The following is a 23,534-nucleotide window of genomic DNA, read 5'->3' as shown; positions in this document are numbered from 1 at the left end:
TAGTTCGGCACAACATCGTGGGCTGAAGGTCCTGATCCTGTGCTGTACTATGTTCTAAGTGCTGCTGATGCACTGGTACAGACATAGCAGTATTGTCAGAAGGAATGCATGTCCTCTATGGGCCTCAACCCTTCTCAATATGCCAGACGAAGGCCAGATTACCTCAGCGATGGACTGTGAAGCTTTCTTTGGCAAGTCACTGACAAAACGCAAGCCCTGCGGCTGGGCAGATTCAACTTGTAGTGTTGTTGGACACTTCGACTCCACTTTTTGAGTGTCAGAATGGCTGAGAACTGTTCCTACTCCAGTACTGGAGGCTTCCAGATACGGAGATGCTTCGTAGGGAATAGGGAATCTCTGCCACCTTGCTACAAATCCTGGGATCTCCAGTTCTGCCCTCTTGACATCCTAGAATATAACTGCTTCACTATTGGCAGCCATGTTTTTAACCTGCTTAAGTATCTTTCTGGAATGTTCCACTGAACCTCTCCATCGCTCTTCCCTTCCTTAAGGTGGTTTTAAGCTTTTAGTCTCACTCTTAATTTGTTAGTGGCTCACTACTGTTCTCTTTTATTTGATAATTTTCCTCCAAAATACTCTGGGGCATGCCACCATATTTCATTTCACCAAAAAGATGCTTGTTGGTATTACAATCTTCCTACGGCCCAGTAACCAGCAGGATTAACTTTGTATATCATTACTGCTGACTCCAACTGTGTCCTGCTGGGTATGACTGTTGTGCATGGATGTCGTCATAGTAACATTACCAGTTTGGTGTCAAAGCTCAACATCTTTCTTTCCTCATTTAAGCTCTGTCCACCTGTGCCCATTAGCCACTAAGACCTCGAGGGTTGTTATAGCATTCTGTAGAACCTTTCCTCAAGGAGAATTTTGACGATTTGAGACTCATTAGGTACGCACTAGCTAAGGATGGGTTTAAGACTTGCAAGGAAATTTCTACTAATGACACTACATCTGCCTGCCAACTACAAGACCAACAACTTGCCTTCATTTTCTCCATTGTTCCGCATCTCTCTGTGGTTCAACCCTACCAGCTGAGCCTGTGTAGGAAACATAATCTAAACTCCCCCTCTTCACAGCTTTGTACAAACAACTCACTTAGTTTCATTAACCACCCATATCTGGCTCACTGCGTTTCTAATGCTGGTGATGTGTTTGCACAAACCCAGCAATTCTCTGAACATGCTGGTTGTTTTGCCAAAGGAATAAGTTAATGTAGTTGATAAAATTGAGAAAGAAAACAGAAGGCTAGGCTATTTATATTACTGGTAATTCTTCAAAACATCTCAGAAGGAATCACCATTTTCTAAACAGTCACAATTCCTTCTATTTACTTGCAACAAACAAAATGCTGGAGAACCTCAGTGGGTAAGTCAGCATTTAGGAAAGGAAATGGACAGTCGACATTTTGGGTCGAATCTAGATGAAAGGTCTCAACCCGAAACGCCAACTGTCCATTTCCCTCCCCAGATGCTGCCTGACCTGCTGAGTTCCTCCAGCATTTTGTTTGTTGCTCCAGGTTCCAGCATCTGCAGTCTCTTGTGCCTTCTATTTATTTGTTTGGTCTAAATGGACACTAACTGCTGAACTATTGCTTTAGCACTTCGAGAGGTATAATCTTCTATGTCAAACGATTGAAGTGACAACTGTTGACCACAACCAGATCACTTCCTCCACTGGATTCAGAACTCCATGGACCCAAAACAACCTGTATGGTTGGTGAAGGTTCTCCCACTTCCATCACCCACTGCAACTGAGACACACACACACACACACACACACACACACACACACACCTTGCCACAGTGTCACCTCACGAGGATTTTCAATTGATGAAAACTAGCAGTTGACTCCCCAGATTATGGTGTGAGTTGATACATATGAGCAGTCCTCTTAAGTTACCCAGCTGAATTGGATTTCATTATCAACTTGATAATCAGATCAAAGATCCAATTCATTTGCAGGCAATGGCATAAAACATCACTAACAATTGAGAAGTGTTTAATATTTCTACACAGATCAGTACTAGATGTATCGATACCCATGGAGAACCACTGCTTTATTCTTGCGATAACATGCTTAAATTCACTGTCACAATATTAGTTGGTGTTTCCAATCCTCATCATAGAACAACCTGGGGCATTTAGTAGAGAAATCAAGAGATGCGCTGATAGTAATGCTGTGTAAGATTCTGTAAATAATCACCATGCAACTTATTTATAAGATAGCCTCAAATAAAAATTAAATTACATTCCAATGGGCTATATCACAGCTAGAGAGGCTTAAATTGCATTGTCTTCTCCATCACCTAGGGTAGTAATCAGAAACTCATTGCAATTAGAAATAAACAACTGGTTCTGCTTGTGTTGGGTTTCAAGCAAATCCCACTTACCGACATTTCACAAATACTAAGGACCATAACTACAAACAGCCCTGCCACAGGCCAGAATGAGTGAGAATGTCTGGAAATGGCCCAACACTGGTGAAATACACCATTTATTCTATGGTCAGAGCTCCTAGAATTGTTAGCCAGTCTCAAAACCAAGATTCTTCAAAATCTGGAGTTTGCTATCAATTGAGAAACATGATCTTCACTGGCTGAGGGAGGCTGTATTTTCATGTGTTAATTGAACAGTCGATATTCAGGCTGTTAAGTTAATCACGTAGATGCCACGGCCAAGAAAGCTCACCAGCACCTCTACTTCCTCAGAAGGCTAAAGGAATTTGGTTTGTCCCCTTTGACTCTCACCAACTTTTACCGATGCACCATAGAAAGCATCCTATCTGGATGTATCATGCCTTGGTACAGCAACTGCTCTGCCCAAGACCGCAAGAAGCTGCAAAGAGCTGTGGACACAGCCCAGTGCATCACGGACACCAGCTTCCTCTCCTTGGACTCTGTCTTTGCCTCTCATTGTCTTGGTGTAGCAGCCAGCATAATCAAAGACCCCACCCACCCGGGACATTCTCTCTTCTCTCCTCTTCCATCTGGTAGAAGATACAGGAGCCTGAGGGCACGTACCACTAGACTTGACAGCTTCTACCCCACTGTGATAAGACTATTGAACGGTTCCCTTATACAATGAGATGGACTATGACCTCACGATCTACCTTGTTGTGACCTTGCACCTTATTGCCCTGCACTTTTTCTGTAGCTGTGACACTTTACTCTGTACTGTTATTGTCTTTACCTGTACTACATCAATGCACTCTGTACTAACTCAATGTAACTGCACTGTGTAATGAATTGACCTGTACGATCGGTTTGTAAGACAAGCTTTTCACTGTATCTCGGTAAAAGTGACAATAATAAACCAACACCAATGACATAAGTGGTTAATAGTTTCTGTCACATGCAGTACCAGAGCTGAGAAAGAACTCTGTGCAGCAGGGGACTTCACACCCAATCATAAGGAAATGTTTTCAAAAGCAACTGCAGGGGGCATAGGTTTAAGGTGAGAGAAGAAAGACAAGAGGCAACTTTTTCCACCCAGAGGGTGGTGCGTATATAGAATGAGCTACCAGGGGAAGTGGATGAGGCAGGTACAGTAACATCATTTAAAAGACACTTGGCCAGGCACCTGGATAAGGAAAGATTTAGAGGGATATGGGCCAAACACAGGCATATGGAACTGGCTTAGATGGGCATCTTGTTCTGCATGGATGAGTTGGACCAAAGGGCCTGTTTTCGATTTGACTGCATTAAAACGTAATTTTAATACAGTCAGAGCTCTACTGCTATATAGTAGTAGAGATTTGACTCTATTAAAATTCTGTCTGTACCCTTGGTATCAAAATGAAAATGCAGAAAACACACAGGCAGCATTTGTGGAAGGAGGAATGAAGTTAATGTTTTGATCAAAGGCCCTTTGACTTGAAACATTATGATTCTACGCATTTAACCGCTGTCACCACCCATTGGTAATGAAATCCTGGAATAACACAGCAAGTTGAACAGTGACTGACAGAACTGTCACCTTGCCAGAGTCAGGGCTTCGGTATTCTGATCAAACTTTTCCCATGAAATAAAACTATGGCTCAGTTATTTTTATGTAGCAGACAGGCAAGTTAGCCCAGATGTTAGAGACATTTTGAAGAGCTCTGCAACCAGACTGGAGAACAAAGACCCCCTCTAACTCCACCCTGCAAATAAATTCAAATAATGCCAAACCTTTTGCTTTTAACTCAGGTTACACAATAGCGGGCTGTTAAAGCTCTACACTGGTGGATGAAAACCATGACTGTGCTTCAATGTTATCAAAACTAATCTGAAATTATTATCTCATCTGCTCCAGCACCTTAATCACCACTGCAGCACGCTGCCAAGAATGTGGTCTGACAATAACCCATAAATTCACACGGGCACTCCTTTGGGCTTTTCTCCCCTCTCTATTGTGGGAATGAGAACTGCATGAAGTTTAAGCTAACAGAACACTTTAACGTGCAGATTGGGAAAGGAATGTCAAACAAAATGCCTCCCAATGGGTCCCCTCTCTCCACTGTTCCCACCTGCCCTCCCCCTTCCCTTATTTGCTTCCATGCTCCACCTTCCTCTCCTATCAGATTCCATCACCTTCGGCCCTCTGTTGCCTCCACCCATCACCTCCCAGCCTCTGTCGCTATTTCCACTCCCCCTTCCTCCATCTGCCCATCACCCCTCCTCGCCTGGATCTACCGATCGCTTGCCTGCTCTTGCTCCACTCCTTCCCCTCACCTTTTTATCCTGGCTATCTCCCCTCAATCTTTCAGTCCAGACGTAGAGTCTCCACCTAAAACGTGAACTGTTCATTTCCCTCCACGGATGCTGGTTGACCCGCCTAGTTTTTTGGTCCACGGAGACAACATCCATTGCCCTGCCCTTGTCAGTCCTCTTGGTCACCTCCTCGATCAAATTTGTAAGACATGGTCTCCCACAAACAAATCCATGCTGATTATCCATAATCAGTCCTTGCCTTTCCAAATGCAAATAAATTGGGTCCCTCAGAATCCCTTCCAGTAACTTTCCCATCATTGATGCAAGTAGGATATATTTATATCATTTCCATGGGAGCACAGTGGTCCCGTGTCTACCTTTATGCAGCTGTATACAAGGGAGGATAGCTGTTCCCTCCAGCATTTTGTTTGCTGTGCCAGTCCAACTCTTAACTATCATTTCTCAGCACCTACATATTATCAGTAACTCTGTGCCAATAATCACAAAACACTGCAAGGTGTTGGTTCTAGGTTTTTATAGAAATAATGTCACACAGTGCTTGCACAGATGGTCTGTAACCTTATAGAAAGTCTGCTGCTGCAGAGTGATGGAAAACTTGTATAATTTCCTCTGTTGAAATAGCCACCATAAACACGACAGAAGTCAGCATTGCACCCATTCTTAAACGAAGTGCGGAACAGAAAAACTTCACTTCATTTTCCTCTCCTGCAGCTTTAGGATCGAGCACCATCATCACATCCAACCGGCCTGGGTCTGAGTTTGACGACCACTCAGAACGTCGTGAACTTTGCCAAGTCCTTCTCCATTGCTGCGTACTGTTGTGTCAGCCAATCAGCTGCTTTTGTGTGCTCCTCATCCACCTCCGCAGCTTTGCGGTGCTGCTCTTTCACAAAGGCCTCCCATTCAGCCTTGCGGCTCTCTCTGCTGGCTTGCAGCTGGTTACTCTGAAGGCAACACAGAGGGAAACATGTATTCAAGCAGGTCTCGACATTTCTGAAATGTGTCCCAACAACTCACGAGAAAACACTCCTTTTGGTATCCCTGCACAAGGAACAATCAGTGCTTTATCTGCCGAATACTTAAGGGTGTTCACCAGCCCTGCCAGGGTATAGGACTACGTGCTGAGGGACGCACTGAAGCTCAGTGCAGCCACAGCAAATGTTCTGTGGGGAAGGACTACAGTCTGAAGTCCTGCTGCCACTGGACACTGAGCAGCTAGGTCCTGCGTAACATCCTCTCAAACACTTCATGAGTATATTGTTTAGAGAAACATGAGTGATTTTGCTGCTTTGTATGAAAATGCATTGCTTTAATGGCACAACGAATGCAAAGAAAGGCATGTATTGATTGCACTGCATTTCCTAAGTCTAAGTTTGAAATTAAATATATGCAAAATCCATACATCACTGAACCAGCTGTTAACTGTGAGTTAAGAGGATTGAAAGGGCAGCAAACTTCCACTGAAGAGCTCTGTATCATCTTATTGGCTTATTATTGTCACATGCACTAAGATACAGTGAAATGCTTTTGCTTTGCATGCCAGACAGATTATGCTATACATAATTACATTGAGGTAGTAAAAAGAAAGCAGAATATAGTATTGCAGTTACAGAGCAAGTACAGTGCATGTAAACAAATAAAGTGCACAGGCCATAATGAGGCCAGATTGGAAGATCAAGAGTTCTTACTTTAGCGTATGAGAGGTCTGTTCAAGAGTCTGAATACAGTGGGATAGAAGTTCTCCTTGAGCCTAGTGGTGCGTGTTCTCAATCTTTTGTATCTTCTGCCCAACGGGAGAGGGGAGAAGAGAATGACTAAGGTGGGAGGGGTCTTTGATTATATTAGTTGCTTTCCCGAGGCAGGAGGAAGTGTACACGGAGTTAATGGAGGGGGAGGTTGGTTTGCATGACAGACTGTACGGTATAATGGATTGGTCTGTGTACAAACACAAAATTATTTCCTTGGCCACCACTTTTGTGTTTTGTTTTACTATAACAGGGATACGTCAGCTAAACCTGTGACTTAAGGAGGCAGTTTCTAACGAGCAGCCCAGATATATGATGACCAGTAATGCAGAGTCCACAGACAAAACACCAGAATTTGCTCAGACTTCGATTTCCTCTCTGCTCCAATGTAACTTTGGGATAAATCTCCAAGGTTTGTGCCAAGGCAGGAGAACTCAATAAAAAAACACTGCATGCCCCCACCAGATTATATATATATCTTAGAAGCAGAAAGTATGTCACTTTAATAGATTATTAAACATCAAAATAAATCATTGGCCGGGAGATGGTTTGGGAGACCCCTACGACATGAGTGGCAGAACCTATCCTTCTTTCTTGTCACTTTGGACTCATAATTGTTGAGACCTATGTTGTCACAAAGGTTGAAACCAATGCAACTTAGAATAGAGAGATATTAAAGTAAAACAGCACTGGAGCGAGGTCAACCATGTCCCACATTGCTGTCGTAGAGTCATACAGCACAGTAATGGGCCCTTTGGCTCAACTTGTCCATGCCAACCAAGATGCCCATCTAAGCTATTCCCATTTGCCCACATCCCTTTAACCCTTTCCTATCCATGTATTTATCCAAATGTATTTTAAATGTTGTTATTGTATTTACCTCAACCACCTCCTCTGGCAGCTCATTCCATCTACGTATTACCCTCTGCGTGAAGAAGTTGCCCCTTAGGTCTCTTTTAAATCTTTCCTCGCTCACCTTAAACTTGTGCCCTCTAGTTTTTGATTCCCTTTCCCTGGGAAAAAGACTGAGTGCATTCACCCTATCTATGCCCCTCATGATTGTATACACCTCCATAAGGTCACCCCTCAGTCTCCTATGCTCCAAGGAATAAACTCCTAGCCTGCCCAACCTCTCTCTATAACTCAGGCCCTCGAGTCCTGGCAACATTCTCATTGGTAAGTAGTCCTTTACAGCTCAAGTAAGTGGTAGCTCCTTGCTCAGTGCATTTGTTGGCAAGGGAGACAACTCTCAGGAATGTGACGTTGAAGCAGTGGTCGCAAGACTTCTTCCTTGTCAAAGGATTCAGCAGGATATAGACCAGTTAGAAATATGGGCAAAGAAATTGCAGACGGTACTTAATCCAGATAAGTGTGAAGTGTTGCACTTTGGGAGGTCAAATGTATGAGGGAAGAATAGATTAAATGGCAGGACACTTAGGAGCATTGATGTACAGAAGGATCTTGGGGTGGAAGTCCATAGCTCCCTGAAAGTGTGAACACAAGTAGATAGGGTGGTAGAGAAGGTGTACAGCTTGCCTTCATCAGTCGGGGCATTGAATATAAAAGTTGGGAAGTTATATTGCAGTTGTATAAAACTTTGGTTAGTCCACATTTGGAAATATTGTGTGCAGTTCTGGTCACTGCATTACAGGAAGGATGTGGAGGCATTGGAGAGAATGCAGAAGAGGTTTACCAGGATGTCGCCTGGATTTGAGAGTATTGGCTATAAAGAGAGATTGGACAAACTTAGATTATTTTCTCTGGAGCTGAGGGGCAACCTGATAGAAGTATATAAAATTACGAGAGGCACAGACAGGGTAGATAGTCTTTTTCCCAGGGTGGAAATGTCAAATACTTTAAGGTGAGAGGGGGCAAGTTTAAGGGAGATTTATAAGGCAATTTTTTTTTACACAGAGGGTGGTAAGTGCCTGGAACACACTACCATGGGAAGTGGTGGAAGGAGATACGATTGAAAAGATTAGGATGCATTTAGAGAGACACACAAACAGGCAGGGAATGGAGGGAAACAGACCACGGGCATGATCCAAAGAGCCTGTTCCTGAGCTGTACTGTTCTGTGTTCCTCCCCTTCAGTTATGTGAGGGAAATAACAGGCTGGAACTTGCCAGGAAACTAAGACAGCTCTTCACCAAACTGCCTGCTGTCCCCCACCCCCAACCAAGGGTCATAAAGTTTGAGATTCCAGTATGGATGCGCAAGTTCTGAATTTGCAAGCTGAGTTCTGTCATGATTTTCTGGCGGTGCTTTGATGCTGCATTCCATGTGGGCTCCAGCGGCAGACCACAAGCCCATTGAACTCCCCAGTGGTTTTACAGGAACAAACACTTGCAAGGAGAAGAATGGCTGCAAGGGAGGTGGGTAAATATTTTCACTTTTCTTTAATTACTTGGGAGATTGTTTTGATATTTTTAATCATTCAGAAGTGTTCCAGATGATTTAATTTTTAGATTTTTAAAATGTTAAGTTTTGAAAAAATGATTTTCAATAGATGTTGAATATTTCTGAACATTCAGAGACACTCAACTGTTAGCTGGCTGTAGGAGTTGTTCAGACGTGGGTGGGTGTGGCTTGTTCTGGCCCACTCAAGCGACAACATCACAGGGGGTCTCATTACGTAGGATTGGGATGGCACATCTCTGCAAGTCGGACAGTGGAGGATCCACAAAAAGGCAAGCCCACACTTTCCCTTTATGTCAGTGATGGGGATGGACTGCTGATCATTGACAGCAAGTTACGTCTCCAAGAGAAGAAAACATGGAATTATAAACAGTTAACTGGAAAAGTAAAAGCTGTCAGGGCACAGCTGTGAAAAATTACTAAGCCAGAACCATAGATTGCGTGGTTCCATGTTGTAGTAAGAAGCAGCATCTTTCAAATGGTGAAGGATAGCTTAGATTGGTACAGCCAGGCTCATGGATTTACTGAAGATGGAACTTGTCACAGAGGTTAACGAAATAGATGTTCCTGACAAGATAATGATGGTGAAACTTGGTAACAGTAATACACCAGGAAAGCACTATCTCAGTGGCCAATCAGGAACTGGTCAGGCAGTGACCAAAGAGGAGAAAGAGTGGAAGGTGAGACGTGGGGTTGGAGGAGAAGTTGAGGGCAGCTTCACAGTGGCACAGACAGCATAGCTGCTGCCAAGCAATTCTAGCAATATGGGTCCATCCTGACCTCCAGTGCTGTCTCCCTGTCACTGCATGGGTTTCCTCCAGGTGATCCAGTCTCCTTCCACTTCCCAAAGATACAGTATAGGGGCTGATAGGTTAATTGCTCACTGTAAATTGCCCCTGATGTGTGGGTGAGTGGTAGGAAGCAAGAGGTGGGTGGGGGTTGATGAGAATGTGGGGGACAATAAAATAGGATTAGTGCCGTTTGACTCTACATCTGATCTAGTTGATTTAAGTACATTTGACCCAGACTTATTATCTCAGGAATGCTCAGACATAGCAACTTGCAGCTAGGTTATGGTTGTGTGAGTGGATGCTGCTAGGTTGGGGTAACGTGAGTGGTGTAGTTTAAGTGACCTGGAACAGTGGTAAGAGCAGTGAACCTGCTTTTAAAAGGCAGCTGGATGAAAGAGGAGGGGTGTGCTGATTTTTAGCGTAGATGGGCAAAAGGGTCGGCATGGACATAGTGGGCTGAAGGGCCTGTTTCTGCACTGTACAACTCGATGACTCTAATACCGATAGCATTTGTAGAGGCAGAACCCAATAGTCTGTCTTGTAAATCGCCAAGTCAAACTCATAAAAGGACAGAAGAGTTACCAGGACTCTGTTCTCACACAGGTTGCAAATTCAGTCAAGATGGTTTTCAGTCCACAGAGACTATTCCGTAACCTATTCTTGAAATGAGTGCAGAATTAGCTTTAAGTGCTTTGGAAAGTCATGATCTGCAGAGATAATTCTGAAAAAGCATCTACACCCAAGTCAGTACACGCATGTGTCCTGATGCAGAGTCTCAACATGAAATGTCAAAAATTCCTCTCCCCTCACAGACGCTGCTCGACCAGATGAGTTCCTCCCACTGCCTTTTTTTGCTCCTGAAAGGTTTGTAGGCTGAAGATCAGGTGTAAGTGCAGCAGACATCCAACACTGTCCCTGCATTCAGCACCCAGTCAGGGGCAGCGGAGGAAGCAGCGGTGTAGATGATCCTCGTGCACTTTGCATCCAGACCCTCAGGGATAAATGCCACCGGTGGCACGAGTGTTTATTGGCAATGGGATTGCCAAACTGTGTAAAATGTGTTGGTAAAAAGTTGTTCATTTTTCTTAAGTAGAAACAGAAAATGCTGGAAATACTCAGCAGGATAGGCTGCATCTGTGGGAAGGGAAGCAGAGTTAACATTTCAGATCAAAGGTCCTTCGTCAGATGTGGCTTGACCGACTGAGTATTTGCAGCATTTTCTGTTTTTATTTTAGATTTCCAGCATCTGCAGTTTAGTTTGATTTTCATCTGCTTATTTTTCTTTATCTTTTTAATTAATTCCCATTTATAATAATTGTAATTCATTTTTGAAATCTACCCAGGATGTTTTCAAATATATCTAATAATCGGACACATTTATAGGTGTCAAAGGCTTTGACAGAAGTGAGCTGTCAAAAAGACATCAGGGGATTGAGAGGTGGGGCCTCAGAATCTGCCATCTGATGGTCAGCAGTTGCCCTTGGCCTCATGGGACGGACACAGCAGCAAGGCCTGAAGGTTGCTTTGACCACAGAGTATAAACAGTAATTGGTTCCACATGAAGAGTGCAAGGAATGTGCGGGGATCAACACCATCAAGCCCATTAACTTGTCTCATTCTCTTCACAGACCTGAATGTCCTGCCATGTTTCCAACATTTCCTTCACTAATTCTGGGTTTTCCACATAACTAGTTTTCTACTATTTTTGCCCTCCTTCAAGGCAACTGTCTAAAAGCCAATATGGCAGATATACCATAAACCATCACTGAGTCCACATAAACTGGGAGCAATTAGCACCAACTAATTGGTGGGAAAACTAATTGGGGTGGAAGGAGGATGAACATGCACCCATCTACACTGGTGATCAGCAGTGGAGAGGGTCAACAGCTTTAAATTCCTGGGTGTAAACATATTGGATGACCTGTCCTGGGCCCAGCACATAGAAGCAATCACAAAGAAGGCATGCCAGCTTCTCTACTTTCTTAGAAGGCTAAGGAGGTTCAGCATGTCACTGAACACTCTTATCGAACTTCTACAGATGTGCTGTTGAAAGTATCCTGACTAGTTGCATCATGGTCTGGTACAGCAATTTGAATGCGCAGGGATGCAAAAAGTTTCAGAGTAGTGGACTCAACCCAATACATCACTGGCACATCTCTCCCCACCACCAGTAGTATCTACATAAAGTGCTACCTCAAGAAGGCAACACCTATCATCAAAGATCCCCACCATCCAGGCCATGCCATCTTCTTGCAGCTACCATTGCACAGGAGGTACTGAAGCCTGTAATCCCACGTTACCAGGTTCAAGAAAAGCTACTTTGCTTCAACTGTTGAGTTCTTGAACCAACCCGCACAACCCTAATCACTACCTCAGTATAGCAACATGAATGATAAAGAAATAGGGAGCTATGTGGGAGGGAAGGGTTAGATAGATCTTAGAGCAGGATAAAATGTTGGCACAACATTTTGGGCCAAAGGGCCTGCACTGTGCTGGAATATTCTATGTTCCAACACTACGACCACTTTGCACTACAATGGACTTTTTTTTGTTCTAATTGCATTGTTTCTTGTATAATTTTGTTTAATTTATGTTTTTCTTGCTTATCTAACTATACATGTCTGTGATGCTGCTGCGAACAAGTTTTTCATTGCACCATTGTACTTGTGCACATAACAATAAAATCAACTTTGAAAAGATGCGAAACAGTGGACATTTTGAAGGAAATTAACAGCCTATGGTGAAGATGTAGGTAAAAGCTCCACAAACAATCCAATTTAAAGCCATGTTTAACTAGAATAATAGTGAGCAAGACAAAAAAATTAGAATTTTGAAAAATGTGCACATTTAATTGGGCTTCAGATTTAAAATGCCATCCTCATAGAAAGGAGGCCACCAGCTATTCTCCCTACACAAGTAGTTCTTCCTTTATCCAAGGTAGTTTAGAGAAAGGCTGATTCAAGGCCTTATAATCACATGTATCCTAACAGTCAAAGTTAAGAAGAAACAATTTAATAATGACAGTTCCAGAACATAACTAATGTTGCTTACACACTGCTGTAGGCATTATTTCACCTTTATTAGGAGAAAATGGACCTCAAGTACATGATAGTCTGAGAGAGGAATGTGAATGGTGTTGGCTTTCTATTTAGTGCCCTATATAACACAACTGACCACTTCATGGTGGAGGAAGTCAGCAGGTCAGGCAGCATCTATGGAGGGAAATGGACAGTCGGTGTTTCTAGTCAGGAGCCTTCATTTGAACTGTCCATTTCTCTCCAAAATGCTGCCTGACCTGCTGAGTTCCTCCAGCATTTTGTTATGTTGCTTCAGATTCCAGCAACCCGCAGCATCTTGTGTGACCACTTCATGCAGCACAGTAGCACAGCCAGTAGGACGACTATCTTACAGCTCCAGCCGTTCAATCCTAACCTCTCGCGCCGCCTGTGTGGAGTTTGAACATTCTCCTTGTGACTGTTGATTTCCTCCAGGTGCTCTGACTTCCTCCCATATTCCAAAAAAAATGTGTGGGTTGGCAGGTTAATTGGCCAGTGCAAAGTGGTTAGGTGAATGGTAGAATCTCAGGATGTGAGGAGAATGGGTGACAGGGAAAACTGGTGGGAGAATTGGTTTGCTGTGAGCTGGCATAGACTCAATGGTCTGAATGGCCTCCTCCTGTATTGTAAGGAAGTATGGAAATGTTAGCACCCACCCCACCTCTGCAGTCTCTCAGTTAACACTGGCACCTTTCTGATGCTGTTGTCTTCTTGCCACTATAGTTATCACTCCCAGCTTTCCTTTAATACCATCCACTCCTCCACATCCTGGAGGATGTGCCCACCATATCAGTACAGCTGCTAATGTACTGCCCTAGGCCAGTCTCCCATCCCTCCTCCGCGCTAACAGCAGGAAATGCGGCCACAATGTGCAGCCCCTCCTCTTGTCACTGGTGCTCCCCAGTCACAATCCCTGCCAGTAAGGTGCCAGGAACTCTTGAACCAGAGGGCACAGGTTTAAAGATGAGAGTGGAAAGGTTTAAAAGGGACCTGAGGGGCAAGTGCTTCATGCAGAGGGTGGTGCGTATGTGGAACCAGCCAGAGTAAGTAGTGGAAGCAGGTACAATTACAGTGTTTAAAAGGCATTTGGATAGGTACACAGACAGGAAAGATTTAGAAGGATATGGGCAAAATACAGGCAAATGGGACTAGCTTAGATAGGTATCTTGGTCGGCATGGACGAGTTGGGCTACAGGGCCTGTTGTTATACTGTATAATGTTATGGTGAGTGAGGAGGGAGGAGCACACATTTGATGTTTTTCAGCATCTATACCTGGGTTTTCACTAACAATCTACCATTGGATACGAAGTGAAATTGAGGTTCCCATGAAATTCCACACTGCTGTCTATGCAGCACAGTTAAATACGGTGCCAAATGTGGTAACTAACGGGGTGAACTGTGGGAACAGTAAAGGCAAAGGTATCCTCATTTAGGAAGATGTTTAACAAGCCTGTCATTTAAAACTGAGATGCATGGAAATTTCTTCTCTCAAGGGTGGTGGATCTCTGGAACTCTCTGCCTCCGAGGGTGGTGGAGGTCAGATCACTGGATGGAGATAAACAAATACTTGAAAGATCAAGGAATTTTGGGTTATGGGGAACTGGCGCAGAAGAGGAGTTGAGGTCAGCGTAGATCAGCCATGATCATGTTGAATGGTGAGGCAGGTTTGAGGGGCCGAGTGGGCTACTCCTGCTCCCATTTTCCTGTGTTCTTGTGTTTAGACATGGAGGGGGATTGCTTTGTTCTGTGGTACTGACCTGATCTGCCGCCTGTTCTTTCTGCTGGATCCTGTTTGTAATCTGGATTGCAGCTTCCACTAGAAAACAAAAGAGTGAAAGCCTGTGAGCTTTCAGAAGCATCTACAGGAGCAGCTGCCTCAAGAAGACAACATCCATCATCAAAGATCTCTACCATCTGGGCGGCGCCATCTTCTCGCAGCTACCATCAGGCAGGAAGTACAGAAGCCTGAGGTCCCACACCACCAGGTTCAAGAACAGCTACGTTCTTTCAACCGTTCGGTTCTTGAGCTAACCCCCACAACTTTAATTATATATAGCAACACTATGACCACTTTGCACTACAATGGACTTTGTTTTTGTTCTAACTGTGTTCTTTCTTGTATAATATATGATTAATTTATGTTTTTTTTTGTAAATGTTGTGTCTCAGATACTATGTGCCCGTGATGCTGCTGCAGGTAATTTTTCATTGCAACGGTGCATACATGTACTTGTGCATATGACAATAAACTTGACTTTGACTTTAACTTGGGAGAAGCACTAGGAGTGAGACTTGTGTTCAGCAAGACAGCACTGAAGTGAGAGTTCTTCACTGGGTGATGGGTCGCTAGCAAGGGCTGAGATCAAAACATGACCCCAACAGTACAGGTACAAAGGCTGCAACCAGACATAGCTCAAGCACTGGGAGCTCCCCACCCAAAACAACCTTCCTCTCGCATTACAGGACTGATAAGCTGCCAATGATTTACAGCATTTGAGGCAGTGTGTACTCCTGAAGCTGGGCAAAAAAGGCACACTCACTGAGCCTCGGTTTTGACAGAGGTTGCAACTCACTGATTGGAGGTCGTCTGGCAAGAAGTGGGGGCTGTTGACTGAGCTCAGGAAACCCTCTCTTGGAAAGAACAGTTTAAGAGCAGTTGGCTGTAATTCACAGTGCAGTGGCCAAGAAGTGCAGTGAGGGGGAGAAAGGGGAAGGCTCTGGAGTATTTTGATACCTGAAGTGTTCATAAAGCCAGCTCTTCAGGGACACACAAAGGTGTCAGGCGACTTCTGTATTCTACCTTCCTGCTGCACGCTGTTCAAACAAAGCAAACACTGATGGGAACAACAAAGGAACAGCTAAACGAGTATCACTGCTGAGCTGAACTGGTGCAATGGTTCTTCAGGTAGTTCCAATGAAGTTTTACTGTAAAGGGCTCATCAAATGTCTTTCACAAAGGAAGAAAGACAAGAGTGTGAGAAGATTGACTCACTGAATGGTTCATTGGGTCAAATAATTTGCCTTCCAAGAAGGAAGCTCAAACTAAACTCAAGAGCAATAATAAAAATGCCTTTTATTCCGACTGGGAACATCATGGTTTTTGGGCCTTAGTATCCTTCCATCCAGTCCGCCGATGCGTTGATTTAGGAAGGCTAACAGTATCGTCAAGGATGCCCTCCACCCTGTCCATTCCCTTTTCTCTCTTCTGCCTTCTGGGAGAAGATAAAAGAGCTTGAAAGCCCGGACGACCAGACTTAAGAACAGCTTCTTCCCCACTGCTGGACCAATCACCTCTTTCACGTCCCCTGCCCAGTGGTGCTGCCACGTTCTCGGACTCTTAATTCTATCTCTGTTTTCACTTTAGCATTTCTTTTTGCATGACTTCAGATTACATTACAACCTTTGCACCATTCTGCTGTGTTGCACTCATTGCTGTATTTATTATTACCATGTGTACTGTTTACTCTGTGAGCCTGGTGCAAGCAAAGAATTTCATTGCACCCTGGTGTATATGACGATAAACTAATTTGAATCTTAATATTGAATCCAACAATTTCAGATAACCAGCAATTCTTTTACTTTTCATGTGTCCAACGTTCAGTTAGTTTGCTTCTGGTAATTTGGAATAATTATTTGATTTTTTTCCTTTTCTACCTCCTCCACACCAAACTTGTGTTAATCATCAGAACCTTTTGCAGCCTCTTTCGCTGCACTCCTTTCATTCTTCAATCTATCCTGTCTGCCACCGTATCCAGACCAATCCGTTTGTTCCCTCCTCTCCTCCCACCACTTTCTGCTTCTTACGACAAGCTTTATCCCCAACCTCTTCTGGTTCTGATGAAAAACTGTCGACTTGAAACAAGATCCACATTTCTCTCTCTGCAGAGGCTGCCTGACCTGCTGAGCACCATCATAATTTTCTATTTAATTTCAGACTTCTAGCATCTGAAGTAGCTGACACTGGAGTAACCTCACAGTTACAGCCCTTGTACCCGTCTTCCCTCTATTCAGTCCTGATACAGGGTCTCAGCCCAAAACGTCAAGCGGCCCTTTCTCTCCACAGACACTGCCTGACCTGCTGAGTTCCTCCAGCAGTTTGGTTTTAGCTTCGGATTCCAGCATCTCTTGTGTCTCCCTTGGACCTGCACTGCTGGGGCTGACTTTGGCCTCAGCTCTTGCTCCAGCAGAGTTGCTGCACAGGGAAACGATTACAGATTTATAGGGTATAAAAGGAGACCATTTGGCCCATCATGCACATACCAATTGTTTGAAAGCAATTGTACTAAAACCTCTCCCCATACAACACAGCAGCAAAAGATAATAGGAGCCGGAATAGGCCACTCGGCCCCTCGTCTACCACACCATTCAACATGGCTGATCTACCCCAGACCTCAATTTCTCCTCTGTGACAGATCTCGTCGCGAATCCTCCAATCTTTCAAACAGTTACTATCTCCACTTTAAATACTTCTTAATGAGCTGGCCTCCACAATCCCCTGGGTTTGAGAATTCCAGAGATTCACTACCCTCTGCGAGAAGAAATTTCTACTCACCTTTGTTTTAAATGATCAGCCCCTCATCTTGAAACTATGCCTTCTTGTTGGAGACACTCCCACTCATGAAACCATCTCAACGGCTACCCTGTCATGCCCCCTTATGATCTTAACGTCTCAATAAGATCACCCTAAACTCAAAATAATACAGATGCGACCTGTTTAGCCTCTTTTGATTAGATAATTCTGTCAACCCAGGAATTAGCCTGGCAAATTTTCTCTGGACAGTCTCCAGTGCTCCTATATCCTTTCTTAGGCAAGGGGACCAAAACTGTGCACAGTACTCCAGGTGTGTCTCACCTATACCATGTACGATTGTAATAAAACTCCAATTCCTCTGCAATAACCCCATAAAACTTACCTTTGCAAGTACTTAACTAACCCTTTTGGCAAGTTACTATTGAATCTGCTTCCGCTGCTTTTTCAGGCTGTGTCTTGCAGGTCTTGGGTCCTCCAGAAACTATACACCCTGTCCTAATAGCAGCTTCACCCAATTCACTCCATCAAAACCCCTCGCAGCACTTGCTGCAGACCGTCTCAGGGTAATGAACAGGTTCCGTTTTTACAAAAGTTCATAAGTCGATTTTGTCCATAAGTTGGAAAATACACAAAGATCACTCAATATGGTAACCACACCACCACAGTACTGTAATGAATGGCATCAAAAGCACATAAGACTGATAAGAAAGAACAATTTCTAAAAGTGGAAAGAAGAAACTAGTTCTACCGTTCATAGGAACAAACGTATATCAGAATTTAACAACATAATGGGAGCTTGTTTATACGTAGGGAAAGTCCATAAGACAGGTGTTTGTCACCCGAGGATAGACTGTACAAAATAATTATCCCATTAACATTTACGGACTTACATCTGGGAAGCACAGTGGGAATGTTTCTGCTCAGGCCCTCACTGGCGTTCAGAATGGACTGGCTGCCAAGTTCCTCTATCATACTGTTCACATTCTCAAGCCCTCTTTGTTCTCGAAACCCACGCTTCTCCTTTAGCAAGAGGAAGAGAAAGGCCAAAGATATTTTTAAAAATTCCAAAAGTGAACAATCTTTCACCTAGACATCAATCAGTCCTGGAAGAGGCAGGGCAGCAAGGGCTTGTGTATCCATTTTGCAAGCTGAGAGAGATTACTTGGTAAAACCACAAGGTTAAGAAATGAAAAATTAAGAAAATTAGATTTTCTTATGATACAGAAAGCTCACTCTGGCCTTCTTTGAACTTTCATCAGTTCCACCTATTACCTTGTAACCTATTCTTTTTCACATGCCATCAACTGCATCCCAATTCTCCTACCCTCACCCACCTACACTTGGGCACAATTTATAGCGAACAATTAACGTTCGAACCCGCATGTCATTGGGATAGAATCATAGAACTATACAGCACGGAAAGAGGCCCTTTGGCCCAACTCGTCCATTCTGACCAAGGTGCCTCCCTGAGCTAGTCCCATTTGCCTGCATTTGGTCCATAATCTTCTAAACCTTTCCCATCCTGTACTTATCCAAATGTCTTTTAAATGCTATTATTGTACCCACCTCTACCACTTCCTCTAGCAGACCGTTCCACATACCCACCACTCTGTGTGTGGAAAATCTGCTCCTCAGGTCCCCTTTAAGTCTTTCCCCTGTCATCTTAAACCTATGCTCTCTAGTTTTAGACTCCCCTACCCTGGGAAAAAGACTATGACCTTATCTATGGACGAGGAAGGAAACCAGAGCAACTGGGGGAAACCCACATGGTCAAAGGAACAGAGTTCAGTAATTTGTAGTCACAAACAATTATTATCCATACTTCATGAAGTGGCCTAAATTTTACAGTAGTCACAGATTTAAAGCAAATAGCATAGGGCACATTTTCTAGGGGAAAACAACAAGTTGCCACAAGGGTGACACAAGAGACTGCTGATCCTGGAATCAGGAGGAAAAAACTTTGACAATTCTTTTCCTGCTGCAGATGCTGCTCGACCTCGAGTTCCTCCAGTTGATTGTCTAGTTGTTATAAGGGTGTAGACTCTCTGTAGCAGTGGTTTATGCACCTTGTCTACAGAGGCAGGGAAATTATATCGTACACAATAATGGTAACACTGTAACTAGAGTATCGTGTCCAATTCTAGTCCTCTCTCTTTTGGAAGGATGTGTGAGGGTGCAGAAGAAGGAATGTTTCCAGGGATGTGAGATTTTAGCTATTGGGTTATACTGGAGAGCTGGAGTGAAGGAAGACGAGCAGGTGATTTGACTGAGGTGCACAAGATCACAAACAGAAATAAAAGGAAGTTGTTCCCATCATCAGAGGGTTCAAGTTCAATGTTACAGGAAGGAGACATTGAAGTCTTACATTACAAATCTCCTCCATTAGTTACCATCCGCCTGCTCTTTCCCCAAATCCCTACAACCTTTTCTTCTTCCAGTACTCATCAACTATCCTCTTGAAAGCTACTACTGAATCTGCATCCACCCATCAGGCAGTGAATTCCACTTCTCAGTCATTAATCCTGTCACCTTCAGGCGTGGCAACATGCCTGGTCAAACACAGTGTGTACCCAGGCTCTGTACCAGACACAAAGGTCAGCAAAGGGACATCGACAACACTATGGGAGAGCACACTGGTGTTGTAATCTAGGATAACATCAGCTGCACAGTCTGTGGTAGGGGCAAAGAGAGAGAGAAAGGTGAAAAAACTACCTCTTGTATGTTAAAGATGAACTCTTGACCTCATAATCTACCTCGTCATGGTCCTTACACTTTAGTATCTACCTGCACTGCATTTTCTCTGTAACCTTAACACTATATTCGACATTCTGTTATTGCTTTTTCCCTGTAATACCTCTACGCACTTATTTCGACATTATCTGTATGGATGGCATGCAAAGCTGAGATTTTCACTGCATCTCGGTACATGTGACAAAAATAACCAACTCCAATTTCAAGAGATGGCAAGCAATTGATGAGGGTGGTGCCAGTCTAATGCAAGAGAGAGGGACACAAGGGGTTCACTGAAGATACCGACCTCAAACTCCTTGACAAAATAACGGATTTCAGCCTGGACGACAGGCCTGTGGTCGAACAGCCTGGAATAAACCTCACTCAGGTCTGAGAAACCAAAGGAGAGTTTCAGTAAAGTCACAGTGAACACGGGCCAGGGGCCGGCGCGAGGGGGGAGCCCGGATCCAGGGTCAACCCCAGGGGCCCACCTGCTTCCTAACCCCCCTCCCCCCCAACCTTCTGACTTCTGACCCCAGGAACCACCCTCCTGACCCTGGGAATCTCATACCCTCTGACCCCAGGATTCACCCCCTCCCCGACCCCTACCCTCTAACCCCATGCACTGTCCTTCTGACCCCGGGCACAGTACCTACTGACCCTCGGTGCTCCCTGCCCTCTGACCCCATGCACTGTCCTTCTGACCCCGGTACCCCCTGACCTTCGGCACTCCCTACTCTCTGACCCCCCACGAACCGCCCACTCCCGTTCAAACCCGACCCCGAGCATCCCCCCCCTCACCCTTGACACCTGACCCTCCCCTCCCTGTACACCGACCGACCGACCGACCGCCCCCTGACCCCGCGCTCCCTGACCTCTCCGCGCGCGCTCCATCTCTCGCCTTCCCGTCAGCTGACCCGCCGCCGGAGCCACTCGGGTCGGAAAGGGAGGGGGGCGGGGGTTAAAATCCGTGGCCCCGCCCTTCACTGACCTACCCCTCCCGTCAGGCTCCGCCCCTTCACGAGGCCCCGCCCTCCCCACATGACTTAAGCTTCTCGAGGGGAGGGGCTACAACCGGGACCGCCCAATTAATGCCTTACGTCACCCACCTGAGTCAACGCTTCCCCTTCACCGCCGGTCAGTGGTTTCTCCCGCAGCTGATTGGTGAGGAGATGTAAAGGCTTCAGCCATTGGTTAATCTGTTTGCTGCTGGAACGTGCCTTGTGATTGGCTGCCCGTCGCTGCCTGGGCGGCGGAGTGAAGCAACCGGCAGGGGGAGCTCGCAGCTCGGCTCAGTGCTGCCCTCCCTAGGTCCCGAGGGGAAGTACAGACACGGGAGCAAAACTCTGCAGAGTCCAAAAACTTGCCTTTGTTTGAATTCATTTTTTCAAAGCTCAGGGAAGAGTTTCTGGATTTTTTGGACAAGCCTGGTTGTCTCTCTCTTCCCCAACATGGGCACTGCAATGTCCTGACAACCCTGCCACTTACCAACTTCAGCTCAGCATCTGTAGCCTTCTCTGTCCATGCAGTTTTCCCAGTCTAACACTGCATTGTGCTTTTCACTGATAGGGTCCTACAGTAAATGCAGCACGGAAACAGGCCCTTTGGCCCAACTCGTCCTTGCTGACCGAGATGCTTTCTAAGGTAGTGCCATTTGCCCGCGTTTACCTATATCCCTCTAAACCTTTACATCCAAGTACCCGTCCAAATGTCTTTACAATGTTGTTACTATATCTGCCTCTACCACTTCCTCTGGCAGCTCATTCCATACACCCACCACCCTCTGTGTGAAGAAGTTTCCCCTCAGGTCCCTTTTAAATCTTTCCTCTCACCTGAAACCTATGCCCTCTAGTTTTTGATTCCCTTTCCCTGGGAAAAAGACTGAGTGCATTCAGCCTATCTATGCCCCTCATGATTTTCTCCATCTCCATAAGGCCACCTCTATAATGATCTACAGGATAGGTGTTTATCAATGCAGTTCCACCCAGCAAACTTCCAGAGAGCCTGGGAGGTCAGTGACTGTCTTGTGATGATTTTCCCTTGGCATTTAAGTCTTGGGGGAACCCACATAACTGGAGAGCAATGATGTGCTTTGTTATTCTGATGTGATGATGCTTCTTATCACAGCCTGTTGGAGACCTCCAGAGAGGCTGGCACAGTGGCACTTCTGGTAGAGCTACTGCCTCACAGTTCCAGAGATCCCGGTTCAATCCTGACCTCAGGTCCTGTCTCTGTGGAATTTGCACGTTCTCCCCGTAAGCATGTGGATTTCCTCCGTATGCTCCGGTTTCCTCTCACAATGTGCAGGCTGGTAGGTTAATTGGTTGCTGTAGATTGTCCCTAAGGTGTAAATGACTGGTAGAATCTGGGGGGAGTTGATGGGAAGGTGGGGAGGGACAAAATGGGGTTTGTGTAGGATTGGTATAGATAGGTGGTTGGTAGTGGGCACGGACTTGGTGGGCTGAAGGTCATGTTCCTGTAACATTTCTCTCTATGACACTCGGCCTCTCTGCAATAAACAATGAGCATTCTGAATTGTAGTTATGGTCCCAGGCAGAGCAGTTGCCATACCAAGCCGTGGTGCATCAGAATAGGATTCTTTCTATGGTCGTATAGATAGACAAAATTTGTGTGATCTAGTTGATGGTGGGAGAAGGCTTGAGGGGACCAATTAGCCTTCTCCTGCCCCTAATAATGAACACATCTGATCTTACTAAGCTGCTTTGGAATAATGAATAATTATTTTTAAGTGGAGAATGGGAGCGGGCAGAATATAATTCTGAGAGCCCCAGGGAATAAGACAATAATTATAGAAATCTAAACTCTCTCTGATATTCTAAAATCTTCGCTTTAAGTGGTAAAGGTGTCCTTTGCATTCTGAACAGATGCTATCTCTGATCTCCCATCTTGAGGAATTGTACGAGGATTGTCACTGGTGAAATGGTCTCTCAATTGGCGTGTAGCTGAGCCAGCTATGGAGGAGAGGGGGCTTTCATCACAAGAGCTTGCAGCTTCCTGGAAGGTTCTGGCTGCCTTGGCTACCCTTCCATTCCCAGCAGTTCCAGCATCGCACCCCAGTCCAATGGTTATTATTACCTCATGCTTCAGACTCCACATTGGGCCCAGAGCCATCAGCACTGTTCATCCAGCTCATCCCTGCGTAACTCACCTACTTACTGCGCTGGTCACTACAGCTGGCCACCGACTCTACCCTATCGTCCAACTCATCCAAAGCTCTGCTCTTCCCTTGCTTGACTTGCAACTGTCCTATCACACCCCCTGGTGCTCGCTAACCTGTGCTGCGTTTAATTCCCTTGCTCCCCACCTCTGCAATCCCCTCCAGCCCCACGATTCTCTCAGATCCCGACGCTCCTCCAGTGGAAGCTGATATTTCCATCATTCTATTATTGGTGGCCATGCCTTTGGCTGCCAAGTCCAAGGCTCTGCAATCCCCTCCCTAAACATATCTATCTATCTATCTATCTATCTATCTATCTATCTATCTATCTATCTATCTATCTATCTATCT

General features: G+C 44.9%; 1 protein-coding gene across 1 annotated transcript; it reads right to left on the bottom strand.

Moving 5' to 3' along the window:
* Positions 1-5,240: 5,240 nt before the first annotated feature.
* bloc1s5 (biogenesis of lysosomal organelles complex-1, subunit 5, muted) lies at positions 5,241-20,949 on the bottom strand. Its single transcript, XM_052023458.1, has 5 exons — positions 20,881-20,949; positions 20,313-20,395; positions 18,166-18,295; positions 14,503-14,561; positions 5,241-5,679 (listed from the first exon to the last, which is right to left on the bottom strand). Exons 1-5 carry the CDS (start codon positions 20,897-20,899, stop codon positions 5,506-5,508), a joined length of 465 nt encoding a protein of 154 aa, XP_051879418.1. The 5' UTR covers positions 20,900-20,949; the 3' UTR covers positions 5,241-5,505.
* Positions 20,950-23,534: the final 2,585 nt, after the last annotated feature.

This window comes from Pristis pectinata, chromosome 9 (assembly GCF_009764475.1).
Source record: "Pristis pectinata isolate sPriPec2 chromosome 9, sPriPec2.1.pri, whole genome shotgun sequence".
Taxonomy (NCBI): domain Eukaryota; kingdom Metazoa; phylum Chordata; class Chondrichthyes; order Rhinopristiformes; family Pristidae; genus Pristis; species Pristis pectinata.
This window is presented reverse-complemented; position numbering and strand designations above follow the sequence as displayed.